A 16,545-nucleotide genomic window follows, 5' to 3' on the forward strand; every position below is an offset into this window, starting at 1 on the left:
TTAAGATAGGTTCAGCTGCTTAGCAATTTCAGACCCAAAAACCAACTCAGACTATGACATACACACATATGTATAAATATGGGTGCAGAATATGTCTTCACTGCATCACAAAATAATTCAGCCTCCCATCTTACTCTGGCTCATCTTGGCTTTCTGATATGATATCTCCTGGAATCCAGTTGAGTATCATCTTTGTCCAACGAAGGTCATTTCTTCGTACGATATGCCCGGCCTCACCCTGGTGATGTCCCTGACTAGTTTGCTATCGAACGTATTCATTCTGCTTCCTATTTCTTCTGGTAAAACTCCTCCTACATCTCCCCATATTTCTTTGAATCATCTGAATCTTTGCATTTAGGGTCCAAGTTTCACATCCATCCGTGAGCACGTGCAGGATACACGGGTCACATCCATCCGTGAGCACGGGCAGGATACACGGGTCACTTCCATCCGTGAGCACGGGCAGGATACACGGGTCACATCCATCCGTGAGCACGTGCAGGATACACGGGTCACATCCATACGTGAGCACGTGCAGGATACACGGGTCACATCCATCCGTGAGCACGGGCAGGATACACGGATCACATCCACCCGTGAGCACGGGCAGGATACACGGGTCACATCCATCCGTGAGCACGGGCAGGATACACGGGTCACATCCACCCGTGAGCACCGGCAGGATACACGGGTCACATCCATACGTGGGCACGGACAGGATACACGGGTCACATCCACCCGTGAGCGACCAAGGTAGACGTTTTTGACGATTTCAAGTTCTATTCTGTTCATTTTGACGCTGGTAGAGCCGACACATTTGCTGATCACTTTGGCCTTGCCACTTTCTTACCCGCTTCAGCAAATTCTCAGATATGCTGTGGGAAGTCTTGTGGCAAAAAAATAATACCTGCAAATTGTATGTGACTCAAATATCTAAAGTTAATTTCGGTTCATCGCTCTTCCCACACAAAGGTAGCCGGGCCGGGAAAAAAAAGAGACAAATTCAATTCACCAACACACTGCTTCGGAGAAAGTTAAATTGGGTTACGTGTGTGGGTGGGTGTTCATATACATATACATATACATATATACATACATATATATATATCACACAGAAGTATGGCTTACACTGTAGCTTGTGCAGGAACCAACTATTGTGTGTTTCTCCTATGTATTTAGGATCATCTTGGCTTGTTACTGAAATTCCATGCGATTTAGATGATTATATGTCCGTGGCTGGCAGTCAGAATTATGCACAGAACCGAGAGCTTCTCTATCTCATTATCCTATTGGACAAGGCTCGAAAACTTCTGCTATTCTGAGCAGCTGGGGATTGGCAGCACACTTACAGTGGCCAAATAAACACACACACACACACACACACACACACACACACACACACACACGCTTTAAATGTACAGATTTCCATTGGGCATGGAGCCTCAGACAACTCAGAAGTAGTATGGAGGTGTGTGTGCTGGGTATTACTCGGAGAGACCCCGGGGCGAAAATGAATGGGTTAGAAATCAAACAAAAATCCGACATCACAAGGGTGAAGAAAGGAAAACGGTGGTGGGCCGGATGTATCGGAAGAAGAAATTACCATTCTTGGACAAAGATGGTACTCTACTGGATTCCAAGGGAAATTAAGCACTTTATTGTTATATTTTGACAAGTGACGTTTCTGCTATTATATTCACGTTTGCCATTTATTTGGTGTTTAGCCCCAGATATGTATGTGTGTGTGTGTGTGTGTGTGTGTGTGTGTGTGTGTGTGTGTGTGTGTGTGTGTGTGTGTGTGTGTGTGTGTGTGTGTGTGTGTGTGTGTGTGTGTGTGTGTGTGTGTGTGTGTGTGTGTGTGTGTGTGTGTGTGTGTGTGTGCAACTATAACTATTTCCAAGGGAAACTAAAAGATTAAAACAATGACCAAATGAGATGAGGATGAAATCAGGAAATGTGTGGGGAAGAGAGGCTGTAACCGCAGGGCCTGGGAGATCACTGGGGAGGCTTCATCCAGCAGTGGGGAGACATGGGGCTGGAGAGGATGAGGGAATGTGTGGGAGCGACATGGAGAAGAGAGGCTGTAACAGCAGGACCTGGGAGATCACTGGGGAGGCTTCATCCAGCAGTGGGGAGACACGGGCTGGAGAGGATGGGATGAGGGAATGTGTGGGAGCGACGTGGAGAAGAGAGGCTGTAACCGCAGGACCTGGGAGATCACTGGGGAGGCTTCATCCAGCAGTGGGGAGACACGGGCTGGAGAGGATGGGATGAGGGAATGTGTGGGAGCGACGTGGAGAAGAGAGGCTGTAACCGCAGCACCTGGGAGATCACTGGGGAGGCTTCATCCAGCAGTGGGGAGACACGGGCTGGAGAGGATGGGATGAGGGAATGTGTGGGAGCGACGTGGAGAAGAGAGGCTGTAACCGCAGGACCTGGGAGATCACTGGGGAGGCTTCATCCAGCAGTGGGGAGACACGGGCTGGAGAGGATGGGATGAGGGAATGTGTGGGAGCGACGTGTAGAAGAGACACTGTAACCGCAGGGCCTGGGGGATCACTGGGGAGGCTTCATCCAGCAGTGGGGAGACATGGGGCTGGAGAGGATGAGGGAATGTGTGGGAGCGACATGGAGAAGAGAGGCTGTAACCGCAGGACCTGGGAGATCACTGGGGAGGCTTCATCCAGCAGTGGGGAGACACGGGCTGGAGAGGATGGGATGAGGGAATGTGTGGGAGCGACGTGGAGAAGAGAGGCTGTAACCGCAGGACCTGGGAGATCACTGGGGAGGCTTCATCCAGCAGTGGGGAGACACGGGCTGGGGAGGATGGGATGAGGGAATGTGTGGGAGCGACGTGGAGAAGAGAGGCTGTAACCGCAGGACCTGGGAGATCACTGGGGAGGCTGGAAGCTTCTTGGGACAATGTTGTGACTTTACTATTATTGCCTCCCACACCGTGACAGTACTGTGCAACAGAATATGGCGCTTCACTAATAAATGAAGAGGGGGGGGGGGGGTTAGAGGCTTTAACTTCCCCCCCATGAAATCTTTTATGATTCACCAACATCAACAACCCCCCCCCCCCCCCCCTCTCCGAAATGTATTTTTGGGGTAGGGAGGCCCTACAAAATACTTTTCTGTGGCGGCGATTCTTAAAGAATGTTTGCCACTGTGAGACAGGCTGCCACGGAAAGATGAAAACGTGGCACGTGGCATATCCCTCCCGTATCGTTATTAGGGTAAAAATGTGCGAAACGCAATAACCCGCAGAGAGAATGAGAGCGGTGTGACGAGCCGGGGCACTGCCGCGCGTCGCGCCCCCCGTGTATGCGGCTGCTGAGCAGGATCAGGACGATCAGAGTGTTTCCATTAGGTCTCTCGCTGAGTAATAGGCTTAATGAAGTCTAATCATTCAGAAAAGCAAGCAGTGCCAGATATAAAAGCCCCCCCGCCCGCCCCGGCCCCCTAACACACGGAAATCTGCATCAGCTGAATCCACAACACATCGTTGTCGTTGCTTTTTTTTTTTTTGGAGCGCTGGTTTTGGCGCCCGTGGAGGCGCCCGGGTCCCGAGTTTATGCTTAATAACCAGGTTTCGCAGCTGGAAGCGGGCGCTCATTTCAATTGGGATTTGCAGGAACGCGAGAGCAGCTTGCCGGAGATTAAGATCCGACTGCTGACGGGAATAGTATTTAGTAAAACACGCCGGGGGGGGGGAGCGAAGGAATTCGGAGCCTCGGCTCGTCTTACCAACGCGTTATTTACACGCCAACAACCGGCCAGATTATTGTGTACACTGCGTTTCTTAAGTTCTGTTTCTTTTATATTTAATGTTTAAGTACAATTACCTTACCGGAGAAAATAGTCCGGTACAATTTTCCCCTTCATTTTCTCTTATTATTCTCCTTATTGATCATTGTAGCTTATCCCTATTTGTGCTTCAGAGATTATATATATATATATATATATATTTTTTTTTTAAAGAGTTAACATAATTGAGCCCGGGAAAGCATGGGTTATATCAACAATGTGCAAACTGGGGGGCACTAGATTTTCAGGGGGAAGGGGGGTGGCAGTTATAGAGGCCCCGCGCTCTCCCCCCAGGCATTTAAATTAAATGCTGGATTATATCTATGGTCAGAAATACCATTAAAAAAGCAGTGGTAATGTTTCTTTTCTCGAGAGCCCACACACGCCACATATTGTTGCTACTGTATATGAGTGCAGCAGTGACCATTATTTCCAAACATTTTCCTTACAGGTTAAAAATCCATCGCGTGCGTTTATAGTATGGGCGTCACGACGGCGCGGTCGCTGGAGGTCAATTCAATTTGATTTTTTCAGCGTCACAAGGACTATAAGCACGGCCTAAAAAACTCAATGTTATACTCAGAATGGACTGGACCTCCCCCTCTCCCATACCTCCCTCTTTCTTCCCTCTCTATCGAACCTCCCCCTCTCCCATACCTCAATCTTTCTTCCCTCTCTATCGAACCTCCCCCTCTCCCATACCTCCCTCTTTCTTCCCTCTCTATTGAACCTCCCCCTCTCCCATACCTCCCTCTTTCTTCCCTCTCTATCGAACCTCCCCCTCTCCCATACCTCAATCTTTCTTCCTCTCTCTTATCGAACCTCCCCCTCTCCCATACCTCAATCTTTCTTCCTCTCTCTTATTGAACCTCCCCTCTCCCATACCTCCCTCTTTCTTCCTCTCTCTTATTGAACCTCCCCTCTCCCATACCTCCCTCTTTCTTCCCTCTCTATCGAACCTCCCCCCTACCTCCCTCTTTCTTCCCTCTCTATCGAACCTCCCCCCTCACCCATACCTCCCTCTTTCTTCCTCTCTCTTATTGAACCTCCCCTCTCCCATACCTCCCTCTTTCTTCCCTCTCTATCGAACCTCCCCCCTACCTCCCTCTTTCTTCCCTCTCTATCGAACCTCCCCCTCACCCATACCTCCCTCTTTCTTCCTCTCTATTGAACCTCCCCCTCTCCCATACCTCCCTCTTTCTTCCTCTCTATTGAACCTCCCCCTCTCCCATACCTCCCTCTTTCTTCCCTCTCTATCGAACCTCCCCCTACCTACCTCTTTCCTCTCTATCGAACCTCCCCCCTACCTCCCTCTTTCTTCCCTCTCTATCGAACCTCCCCCCTCCCATACCTCCCTATTTCTTCCCTCTCTATCGAACCTCCCCCCTCACCCATACCTCCCTCTTTCTTCCCTCTCTATCGAACCTCCCCCCTCCCATACCTCCCTATTTATTCCCTCTCTATCGAACCTCCCCCCTCACCCATACCTCCCTCTTTCTTCCCTCTCTATCGAACCTCCACCCTACCTCCCTCTTTCTTCCCTCTCTATCGAACATCCCCCTCTCCCATACCTCCCTCTTTCTTCCCTCTCTATCGAACCTCCCCCCTACCTACCTCTTTCCTCTCTATCGAACCTCCCCCCTACCTCCCTCTCTATCGAACCTCCCCCTCCCATAACTCCCTATTTATTCCCTCTCTATCGAACCTCCCCCCTCACCCATACCTCCCTCTTTATTCCCTCTCTATCGAACCTCCCCCTTCCCATACCTCCCTCTTTATTCCCTCTCTATCAACCCCCCCCCTCCCATACCTCCCTCTTTATCAAACCTCCCCCTACCTCCCTCTTTCTTCCCTCTATCGAACCTCCCCCTCTCCCATACCTCCCTTTTTCTTCCCTCTCGATCGAACCTCCCCCTCACCCATACCTCCCTCTTTCTTCCTCTCTATTGAACCTCCTCCTCTCCCATACCCCCCTCTTTCTTCCCTCTCTATCGAACCTCCCCCCTCATCCATACCTCCCTCTTTATTCCCTCTCTATCAAAACCTCCCCCCTCACCAATACCTCCCTCTTTATTCCCTCTCTATCGAACCTCCCCCTTCCCATACCTCCCTCTTTATTCCCTCTCTATCAAACCTCCCCCCTCCCATACCTCCCTCTTTATCGAACCTCCCCCCTACCTCCCTCTTTCTTCCCTCTCTATCGAACCTCCCCCTCTCCCATACATCCCTCTTTCTTCCCTCTCTATCGAACCTCCCCCCTCCCATACCTCCCTCTTTCTTCCCTCCCTATCATACCTCCCTGTCTTATCCGATCTTCCCCTCTCTGACATTACAAAACCTGGTAGCTATAAAAGCACATTGAGTTCCTGAGAAGGGACACATTTTAAGACGAAAGCTTGTTCCAATACCTGGGGTGGAATCAACTGTCACGGGGAGCGGGCAGGGATCAAACCAATGAACTTGTGTATTCAAAGAAACATCTGAGCCACCCACCCCCCTCTTCACATTATAGCATCAGTACTGCACCCCTTTTCTCATTATAGCGTCAGCGCTGCCCCCCTCATTATAGCATCAGTACTGCCCCCCTCTTCACATTATAGCGTCAGCGCTGCCCCCTCATTATAGCATCAGTATTGCCCCCCTCTTCTCATTATAGGGTCAGCGCTGCCCCCTCATCATTGCGTTCACGCTGCACCCTCATTATAGCGTCAGCGCTGCCCCCCTCTCATTATAGCATCAGCGCTGCCCCCTCATTATAGCATCAGCACTGCCCCCTCATTATAGCATCAGCGCTGCCCCCCTCATTATAGCATCAACACTGCCATCATTATAGCATCAGCGCTGCCCCCCTCATTATAGCATCAGCACTGCCCCCTCATTATAGCATCAGCGCTGCCCCCCTCATTATAGCATCAGCACTGCCCCCCATCCCTTCTCATTATAGCATCAGCGCTGCCCCCCTCATTATAGCATCAGCGCTGCCCCCCTCATTATAGCATCAGCGCTGCCCCCCTCATTATAGCATCAGCACTGCCCCCCATCCCTTCTCATTATAGCATCAGCGCTGCCCCCCTCATTATAGCATCAGCGCTGCCCCCCTCATTATAGCATCAGCTCTGCCCCCTCATTATATCAGCGCTGCCCCCTCATTATAGCGTCAGCGCTGCCCCCTCATTATAGCGTCAGCACTGCCCCCTCCCCTTCTCATTATAGCATCAGCGCTGCCCCCCTCATTATAGCATCAGCGCTGCCCCCCTCATTATAGCATCAGCGCTGCCCCCCTCATTATAGCATCAGCACTGCCCCCTCATTATATCAGCGCTGCCCCCTCATTATAGCGTCAGCGCTGCCCCCCTCATTATAGCGATAGCACTGCCCCCCTCCCCTTCTCATTATAGCATCAGCGCTGCCCCCCTCATTATAGCATCAGCTCTGCCCCCTCATTATATCAGCACTGCCCCCCTCATTATAGCATCAGCGCTGCCCCCCTCCCCTTCTCATTATAGCATCAGAGCTGCCCCCCTCATTATAGCATTACCACTGCCCCCCTCATAGCATCAGCTCTGCCCCCTCATTATATCAGCGCTGCCCCCTCATTATAGCGTCAGCGCTGCCCCCCTCATTATAGCGTCAGCACTGCCCCCTCCCCTTCTCATTATAGCATCAGCGCTGCCCCCTCATTATAGCATCAGCACTGCCCCCTCATTATAGCATCAGCGCTGCCCCCCTCATTATAGCATCAGCGCTGCCCCCTCATTATATCAGCACTGCCCCCCTCATTATAGCATCAGCACTGCCCCCCTCATTATAGCATCAGCTCTGCCCCCCTCATTATAGCGTCAGCGCTGCCCCCCTCATTATAGCATCAGCTCTGCCCCCCTCATTATATCAGCGCTGCCCCCCTCATTATAGCATCAGCACTGCCCCCTCCCCTTCTCATTGTAGCATCAGCGCTGCCCCCCTCATTATAGCATCAGCACTGCCCCCTCCCCTCCTCATTGTAGCATATGGGATACACTTCTCTGCCAATACATTCATATACATTGTATCACACAAGATGTGGTCCCAACGAACAGTTTGAGAGCGGTCTCTGCGAATGAGCCATGTTGCCTCTTTAATGAGCCAGCCCTGTCACTTGCCCCCATGTAGAAACACCTTCTGGTGCCAGATTTGCTAAGCAGTGCTATGGCGGAAGAGTATTCCCTTGAACGGACCCCAAAGTGCGCCTCTTACCTTGTCTTTCTTCTGCTTGGCGCCCTCCTCCGCAGACACGAGGGTCTTGTAGTAGTTGCTGCGCTCAGCAGTGAAGTGGACCTTGGAGAGGGAGTGTTCCACCAGGGCCACAGAGAGGTTGACGCTGTCCACGTGGAGCCACCCAATAAAGTTCCCGGCCTTGTCCATTGCTTCCACTTCCACCTCCACCTGCAAGAGAAGAGCGTGGGTGTGAAGACCAGGCAGGAGCAGAATCGAGACTGAATCCTTCAAGCCGGATCCAACATACTTAGCATGCACAACGCCCGCTCGTATTAATAACCCCTTCCCTGCCACAGAGGCCTGCTATGCCATGCAGAAATTAGCATTAGGCCCATTGCTCTTCGTCAGGGGTGGGCAACTCTAGTCCTCAAGGGCCATGAAGAGGTCCGGTTTTCAGGACATCCCTGCTTCAGCACAGGTGGCTCAATCAGTGGCTCAGTCTTAGACTGAGTCACCTGTGCTTAAGCAGAGATATCCTGAAAAGCCGACATGTTGGTGGCCCTTGAGTTGGCCTCCCCTGCTCGATTTCCTGGTGTATTTGTGCCACGTTCAATGGCGCTTCCAACGTGGGACCCAGAGATGTTTACACAACTTCAGACTTGGCGGACAACAACAACAAGTGACACAGTGCGATACAGCTCATTATAGTCTGTGTATCAATGTAACGCCTCCTACGGACACTCCCAAAACCCCGGCTTGGACCAAATACCGAGATACAGCCGCCACGAAACCAGATGAAAATGAGGGAGAGGTGGAGATAAGAGAAAGGGGAGTGTATGAGAGAAAGGAGGGAAGGTGGACAGGAGGAGGGAAGGTGGACAGGAGGGAAGAAGGACAGGAGGAGGAGGGAAGAAGGACAGGAGGAGGAGGGAAGAAGGACAGGAGGAGGAGGGAAGAAGGACAGGAGGAGGGAAGAAGGACAGGAGGAGGGAAGGACAGGAGGAGGAGGGGAGAAGGACAGGAGGAGGGAAGAAGGACAGGAGGAGGAGGGAAGAAGGACAGGAGGAGGGAAGAAGGACAGGAGGAGGGAAGAAGGACAGGAGGAGGGTATGGTGGACAGGAGGAGGGTATGGTGGACAGGAGGAGGGAAGGTGGACAGGAGGAGGGAAGGTGGACAGGAGGAGGGAAGGTGGACAGGAGGAGGAGGGAAGGACAGGAGGAGGGAAGAAGGACAGGAGGAGGGAAGAAGGACAGGAGGAGGGAAGGTGGACAGGAGGAGGAGGAAAAGACAGGAGGAGGGAAGAAGGACAGGAGGAGGGAAGGTGGACAGGAGGAGGGAAGATGGAGAGAGGGGGTTGATATGAAGGAGCAGACTAGCAGGACTTGATGATCCTTACAGGTTAGACCCAGTAAAGCAGCCTATTTATGGTAGAAATAGAATAGCTTTGCTGCATCTTACGTTGAATTTGTGCCGGCTCCTACGAAGAAGAATGAACAGTCTAATACTTTGGTGTCTGAGCCCAGGAAGGTAACACTGGGCTTCTCCAACAGTACCTCTAGCAAGAGGACGCCGAAGGTTTATTACAACAACATGGTCATGCAACGTTCATGTAGAACAATCCCTAAATACGTTATTAGATGACTCCAACAATATACCTCTTCTTTAATTAAACTACTTTAAACTCACATCGATAGATGGATCTATCTCTTGCAGATTACTTATTTTTGCCACAAGTCCAGAAGACCTCCAGCAACAAATCAGAGAACTTGACAAAGAAAGCAAGAAGGTGGGCCAACATAAATGGAATAGATCTAAAAGTGGTCAAAGACGGTCTACCTTGGCCGGCAAGTATCAATAGATGGGAACCTATTGAATGAAATCAATAGAGGAAGGAAGATGTGATGGAGGCAATTTGGATGTAACAAGACCATCTTACATGGGAACCTTCACCTGTGCTTCAGCGTGTTCTGCCCGCGCTCACGTACGGATGTGAAGCTTGGACCCTAAATGTGAACATAGTTCAGAAGCTTCAGACAACGCAAAGAAGTAGGGAGAGATGCATGCTCGGTATCACCCCAAGGGATAGGGAAAAGAATGAGTGGGTTAGAGAGCAAACAAGTCTGGGAATTGATCACACGGGTGAAGAAATGAAAATGGCGGTGGGCCGGACATATCGCACGAAGAAATTACCATCGTTGGACAGAGATGGCACTCGAGAACAAGACGACCACTACAAGTACGATGGGAGGATGGGATGAGGGAATGTGTGGGGGCGACGTGGAGGAGAGGCTGTAACCGCAGGACCTGGGATATGTGTGTGTGCATATGTAAGTGTGTATGTGTGTGCGTGTCTTTATACACAGTTGGTATTTCCTACATTAAACACTGGGCTGTTTGACGCTACCGGGTCTGTGAAAGGACTTGGCTCTCTTCACCGTATATATATTACCTGCCAGACCAAATATCCTAAAGCTGCCTCCGCATTCACCTGGGGAAGTTCACCTTGTTCAAAGGGGGAAATAACTCCAGAAAATCCCCCTCCCAGCAAAATACAGGTACCCAGTGCTAACCGTGCAGCCGCACGCAACAGAGAAAAGGTCATCTCCTGACCACCCGTTATTAACGTGCGACGCCTGAGGGGCCTGCGGGGAAATGTATGTTACCTCTCGCAGGGAAGGGAGTAATCAAACTAATAAAAACACGTAGAGGTATTTTTCTGCCGCAGGCACCCTAAGGACGTGGCTGTTGCAGTTTATCTTGATTTCTCCAAGCCTAATAACAACACAATAGATTGATGTACACCCCCTTCCTGTCAGTGAACCAATTAGGAGGGATGGAGGATAACGAACTGACATGGCGTAAAACAAACAAACTCTGGAATACGTCAACAAACTAACGCCTACCAAACGGCCCTCGCGTGGTACCGTACAGTACAGACGGTTCCAGATTTAAAACCACCTACTCATGTCTGAAGGCACCAACCACCGAGACTTAACCATTACACCCCCGCTGCCTCCGGGTATCCGCGTAAGGGACAGCCACCTCTTGGGTGCAAACCTACAATTACCCACGTTTAAGAAACCCTAAAATTGCCGGAGATCACGCGGCGTGCATGTAACCCTTCAGCTGCCAGAGGGTTCGGCAACGCTCCGCCGTAAAGGGAAGATACTTTGTTTTCCTCTTTAAGGACGTGGAAGTGCACATTTCCTATGGTCCGACTTATATTATAATTCCCTGCACTGTATTGTCTCTTCTGTAAAACGCAGAGTCCCCTGTGGGGGCCATAGAACAGATATACATACAGTTATGCGGTATATGTACTTTGGTTCTAGAGCAGGGATTCCCGGCCTGTGACATTTCAGGCACTTTATTTATTTATTCTGCCGCGGGAAATGAAGGTCAATGTGAAGATCTCCACACACTCTTATATTGTAAACACACATACACACACACACACACACAACATTTACCGTTGGCCTAGCGCTTGGTTTTACCCCCGCCAAACGGCCCGGCAAAGAAAGCCTAGAGGTGCAGAATACTTGGGGAAGGTGAAGGTGAAAAGATTGGATTTCTTTCTTTTTGGAGTTCATGCTCGCGGTTTTCACAATGAGGTATGTATGCTACCTGGGCGAGTAACCGAAATCTAACACCGGCAACGTAACTAGCAAGGTGAGAAACCGAAATCTAACACCGGCAATGTAACTAGCAAGGTGAGAAACCGAAATCTAACACCGGCAACGTAACTAGCAAGGTCAGTAACCGAAATCGAACACCGGCAACATAACTAGCAAGGTGAGTAACCGAAATCTAACTCCGGCAACGTAACTAGCAAGGTGAGTAACCGAAATCTAACTCCAGCAACATAACTAGCACGGTGAGAAACCGAAATCTAACTCCGGCAACGTAACTAGCAAGGTGAGTAACCGAAATCTAACTCCGGCAACGTAACTAGCACGGTGAGAAACCGAAATCTAACTCCGGCAATACCTTAACCTCTCACAGAGTAGGCAATATGTTTACATAAAACACGTGTGTGATATAGTTCTCTCGCTCGCTGTACGGGCCTCTGAACGTGGGAGTGTTTGTTATCCCCCCCCGTCCTCATCCGAACCCCCGGGGGGTCTCTGCCTGCGCAAATCCTGGCTTAATACAAAGTGACAAATGGGAGCAGCCAGAGGAAATCAAACCCCTCCTCCCCTTACAAACCAACATCATTTTATAGGTGCCAGATTAGGTATCAAAGTATAATTCACCCAGATGTGTCCATATAACCATGTCACTGCCATTAGTACACTTTGTCCCTAGGAGGGACTGACCTTATAACCATGTCACTGCCATTAGTACACTTTGTCCCTAGGAGGGACTGACCTTATAACCATGTCACTGCCATTAGTACACTTTGCCCCTAAGAGGGACTGACCCCTTAACCATGTCACTGCCATTAGTACACTTTGCACCTAAGAGGGACTGACCCCTTAACCATGTCACTGCCATTAGTACACTTTGTCCCTAGGAGGGACTGACCTTATAACCATGTCACTGCCATTAGTACACTTTGCCCCTAGGAGGGACTGACCCCTTAACCCTGTCACTGCCATTAGTACACTTTGCCCCTAGGAGGGACTGACCTTATAACCATGTCACTGCCATTAGTACACTTTGTCCCTAGGAGGGACTGACCCCTTAACCATGTCAGTGCCATTAGTACACTTTGTCCCTAGGAGGGACTGACCTTATAACCATGTCACTGCCATTAGTACACTTTGTCCATAGGAGGGACTGACCTTATAACCATGTCACTGCCATTAGTACACTTTGTCCCTAGGAGGGACTGACATTATAACCATGTCACTGCCATTAGTACACTTTGCTCCTAGGAGGGACTGACCCCTTAACCATGTCACTGACATTAGTACACTTTGTCCCTAGGAGGGACTGACCCCTTAACCCTGTCACTGCCATTAGTACACTTTGCTCCTAGGAGGGACTGACCCCTTAACCATGTCACTGCCATTAGTACACTTTGCCCCTAGGAGGGACTGACCCCTTAACCATGTCACTGCCATTAGTACACTTTGCCCCTAGGAGAGACTGGCCCTTTAACCATGTCACTGCCATTAGTACACTTTGCCCCTAGGAGGGACTGACCCCTTAACCATGTCACTGCCATTAGTACACTTTGCCCCTAGGAGAGATTGACCCTTTAACCATGTCACTGCCATTAGTACACTTTGCCCCTAGGAGGGACTGACCCCTTAACCATGTCACTGCCATTAGTACACTTTGCCCCTAGGAGGGACTGACCCCTTAACCATGTCACTGCCATTAGTACACTTTGCCCCTAGGAGAGACTGACCCTTTAACCATGTCACTGCCATTAGTACACTTTGCCCCTAGGAGAGACTGACCCTTTAACCATGTCACTGCCATTAGTACACTTTGCCCCTAGGAGGGGCTGCACCTTGCAGTCTTCAGTTATGGGGACACTATGCTTGGGTGGCCAGTCTGATTTAGGACATTTCCTCGGACGGTTGAGACCACTGGCAGCTTCCGTATGCAATGGACCCAGAAACTAGAGTTGCAGATGTGGATCAAACAGTAATAACGTTTGAATGGGGTAATTTTTACTCCAATAGCTCAGAGATAGCGTTTGGGCCACTTAACTAAAGGACCCACCAATCCTCACTAATTTGGGTCCTTTAAACCCTCCTGGTTATGGGAAAGGGTTAAGTTATTGTGTAGGACTGGAAAAAAACAGCCCTGAATTTGGGATCAATGCAATAACATTTCATTACGTTGGGTAATTTGCCGTTACTGTTGTAGTGTCTTCTAACAGCTCTTCAAATAGATTGGCTTTGGGCAAAGTGACACACGCATGCGCGCACACACACATACGCTCACACACACATACACAGACGCTGCTTTCGGTACGAAATGACTGAGCCAAGCAGAAGATACAAAAGGGGCCCCATCACCTTTGCTGCTAGAGAGGTGCAAGCACAGGGCATATGTACATATGCAAGCCAAATCTTCGTAGGGAAATAAAAGTGAATTGTAATCATTTATAGCAAAATTATAATTAACACCGCTTTAAATAAGGAAATGCAGTATCAATCTGAGCCCAGCATGTATTCCAATCTAATTTGTGTTTATTTAATAAATCACTGTACAGTTTGTTGTTCATCTCTGAAAAAATATAAAAATGAAAGAAACGTGTGTGTGTGTGTGTGTGTGTGTGTGTGTGTGTATATATATATATATATATTAATAATAGCATGTTCTTGTATAGCACTGCTAGTTTTACGTAGTGCTTTACAGAGACATTTTGCAGGCACAGGTCCCTGCCCCGTGGAGCTTACAATCTATGTTTTTTGGTGCCTGAGGCACAGGGAGATAAAGTGACTTGCCCAAGGTCACAAGGAGCCGACACCGGGAATTGAACCAGGCTCCCCTGATTCAATCTCAGTGCACACACTTAGATGTATGTGCATATGGGTGTATATGTATATCTGATATATTGATTTGTGAACTTTGCTGCAGGAGATTGTAGACCCGATGCGGGTGCGTGGAGAACGCGTCACGAAGCTGGTCGCCCTCATTGGCTGAACCAGCTCACGTGCGCTGACGTCACGCGGCAGCCGCCTGAAAATACAAAAATGTGTTGTATTTTCAAAACAAGGTGCGCAGGCGCGGGGTAACTTCCATAGCCCACTACAGAAAGAGTGCTTGCCGGGCGCGCGCCCGCAGCGACACCGGCACCATCATCTCCGCCTTACTTTGGTCGTCATCTTGGTCTTTCAATCTCTTGGAATTCAGTAGAGTACCATCTTTGCCCAATGATGGTAATTTCTTCTCACGATATACTGTATATCCAGCCCACCGCCATTTAAATTTCATTCCCCTTGTGATGATGTATTCGCAAGGTCTGATCAGAAAAGATCAGGAAAGGTCCCAAATATTGCACTCAACCAGTTATTGAGGTATTGCTAACCATCAGTTGGTATCAAGATATGGAGGTCAAATTAATGCGTAGGCTATATCAGGATAAATTGATAAGAGACTGGTCATGAAAACTTCCTCTCAGGGGTACAACAAAAAAGAATAAAACGTTATTAACATATATATACACACATATATATGTATATCTCAACTCACTATATAGTGTGTTATAATATTTACAGTGTGTGAATCTTAAAACCCCCGGTGGTGAGGGCCGGATATACAGCTGTATTGGAAGATACACCGGCTAAACCGTGTGAAAGGTCATCCTTTAACTTCTCTCAATTGCTGGCATGGTAAACCTTTTAGGGAAAGTAGGGATGGAAATGGCGAACAACGTAAAGCTAATCGAATACACGTTCACTACTTGGGATGCACATTTATCACACGGAGGAGCCTTTCGTATTCAGACAATTCCAGTGATATCACAACTCCAATTACATAGCAATAAGGCACACGGATTCAGCTTACTGTCTCTGCTATCATTTAGACCAAACATCTAGGCTAAAATAGGGAATAATAGTTCAGTATTGATCATATTGATGCATGCACGTATTAGATAGCGAACATATTTGAAACACCTATGCTGCTATACGGTGTACTAATTACAGCTAGGATTACAGAGTGTGCCTTGTTTCTATGTAACTGGAGTTGTGATATCACTGGAATTGTCTGAATACGAAGGCTCCTCCGTTTGATAAATGGGCATCCCAAGTAGTGAACGTGTATTCGATTAGCTTTACCTAAAAGGTTTACCATACCAGCAATAGAGAGAAGGTAAAGGATTACCTTGCACACGGCTTAACAACTATGATAGCCGGTGTATCTTCCAATACAGCTGTATATCCGATAATGTCGTGTACTGCACCTCATCATGTGAATGAAATGCCCAGGGGGCTGCTACTACATAGGTGAAACAGGACAGGGGCTAAACAAGAGAATGAATCTGCATCGCCACAGCATCACACGCGGAACAAGAGACAGTCCTGTCGGCGAACATTTCTCTGACTCTGGCAATAAGATGAACGATCTGAAGGTGGCCATACTCAAAGGTAATCTTAGAACACCGAAAGAGAGACGGTTCCATGAATACAAATTTATGAGACTGTTCGGGACACTTAGCCGTGGCCTAAACCGAGACCGCAGCTTCATGAGTCACTACCCTGACACGAGAACTCTCTTCCCATGAGTGCTAAAGGCCATGTCTACACATACTGCGCTATATGAATGCACACATAGCTGTCCCTTACAAATACATATGTACAATGTAATTGTATCCCTATATACCAATAGGGACCACATAGTATCTACACACATTAATTGTAATGCAACACTCTCTTACATTTATACACCTACCCACACACACACACACACACACACACACACCTTTTGTAAAGCGCCACATACACTGTGGGCACTTTATGAATTTATATACACACACACATCACTAACATTCAGGGACAATTTAACACCTTAAGTCATAAATCACATACTAAACAGGGGGAGGGATAGGCTTCAGTCACAGATACATTCCAGGATGC

At 48.9% G+C, this 16,545-nt stretch overlaps 1 protein-coding gene across 2 annotated transcripts in view; it reads right to left on the reverse strand.

Annotated features, from left to right (window-relative positions):
• Positions 1-16,545, reverse strand: part of SND1 (staphylococcal nuclease and tudor domain containing 1) — an 810,790-nt gene that overhangs the window by 105,329 nt on the left and 688,916 nt on the right. For both annotated transcript variants that reach the window (XM_075599279.1, XM_075599278.1), the window contains exon 17: positions 8,044-8,232. In XM_075599279.1, coding sequence (XP_075455394.1) covers positions 8,044-8,232 — 189 coding nt within the window. The remainder of the gene's footprint in view (positions 1-8,043; positions 8,233-16,545) is intronic.

The sequence above is a fragment of the Ascaphus truei genome, chromosome 5 (assembly GCF_040206685.1).
Source record: "Ascaphus truei isolate aAscTru1 chromosome 5, aAscTru1.hap1, whole genome shotgun sequence".
Taxonomy (NCBI): Eukaryota; Metazoa; Chordata; class Amphibia; order Anura; family Ascaphidae; genus Ascaphus; species Ascaphus truei.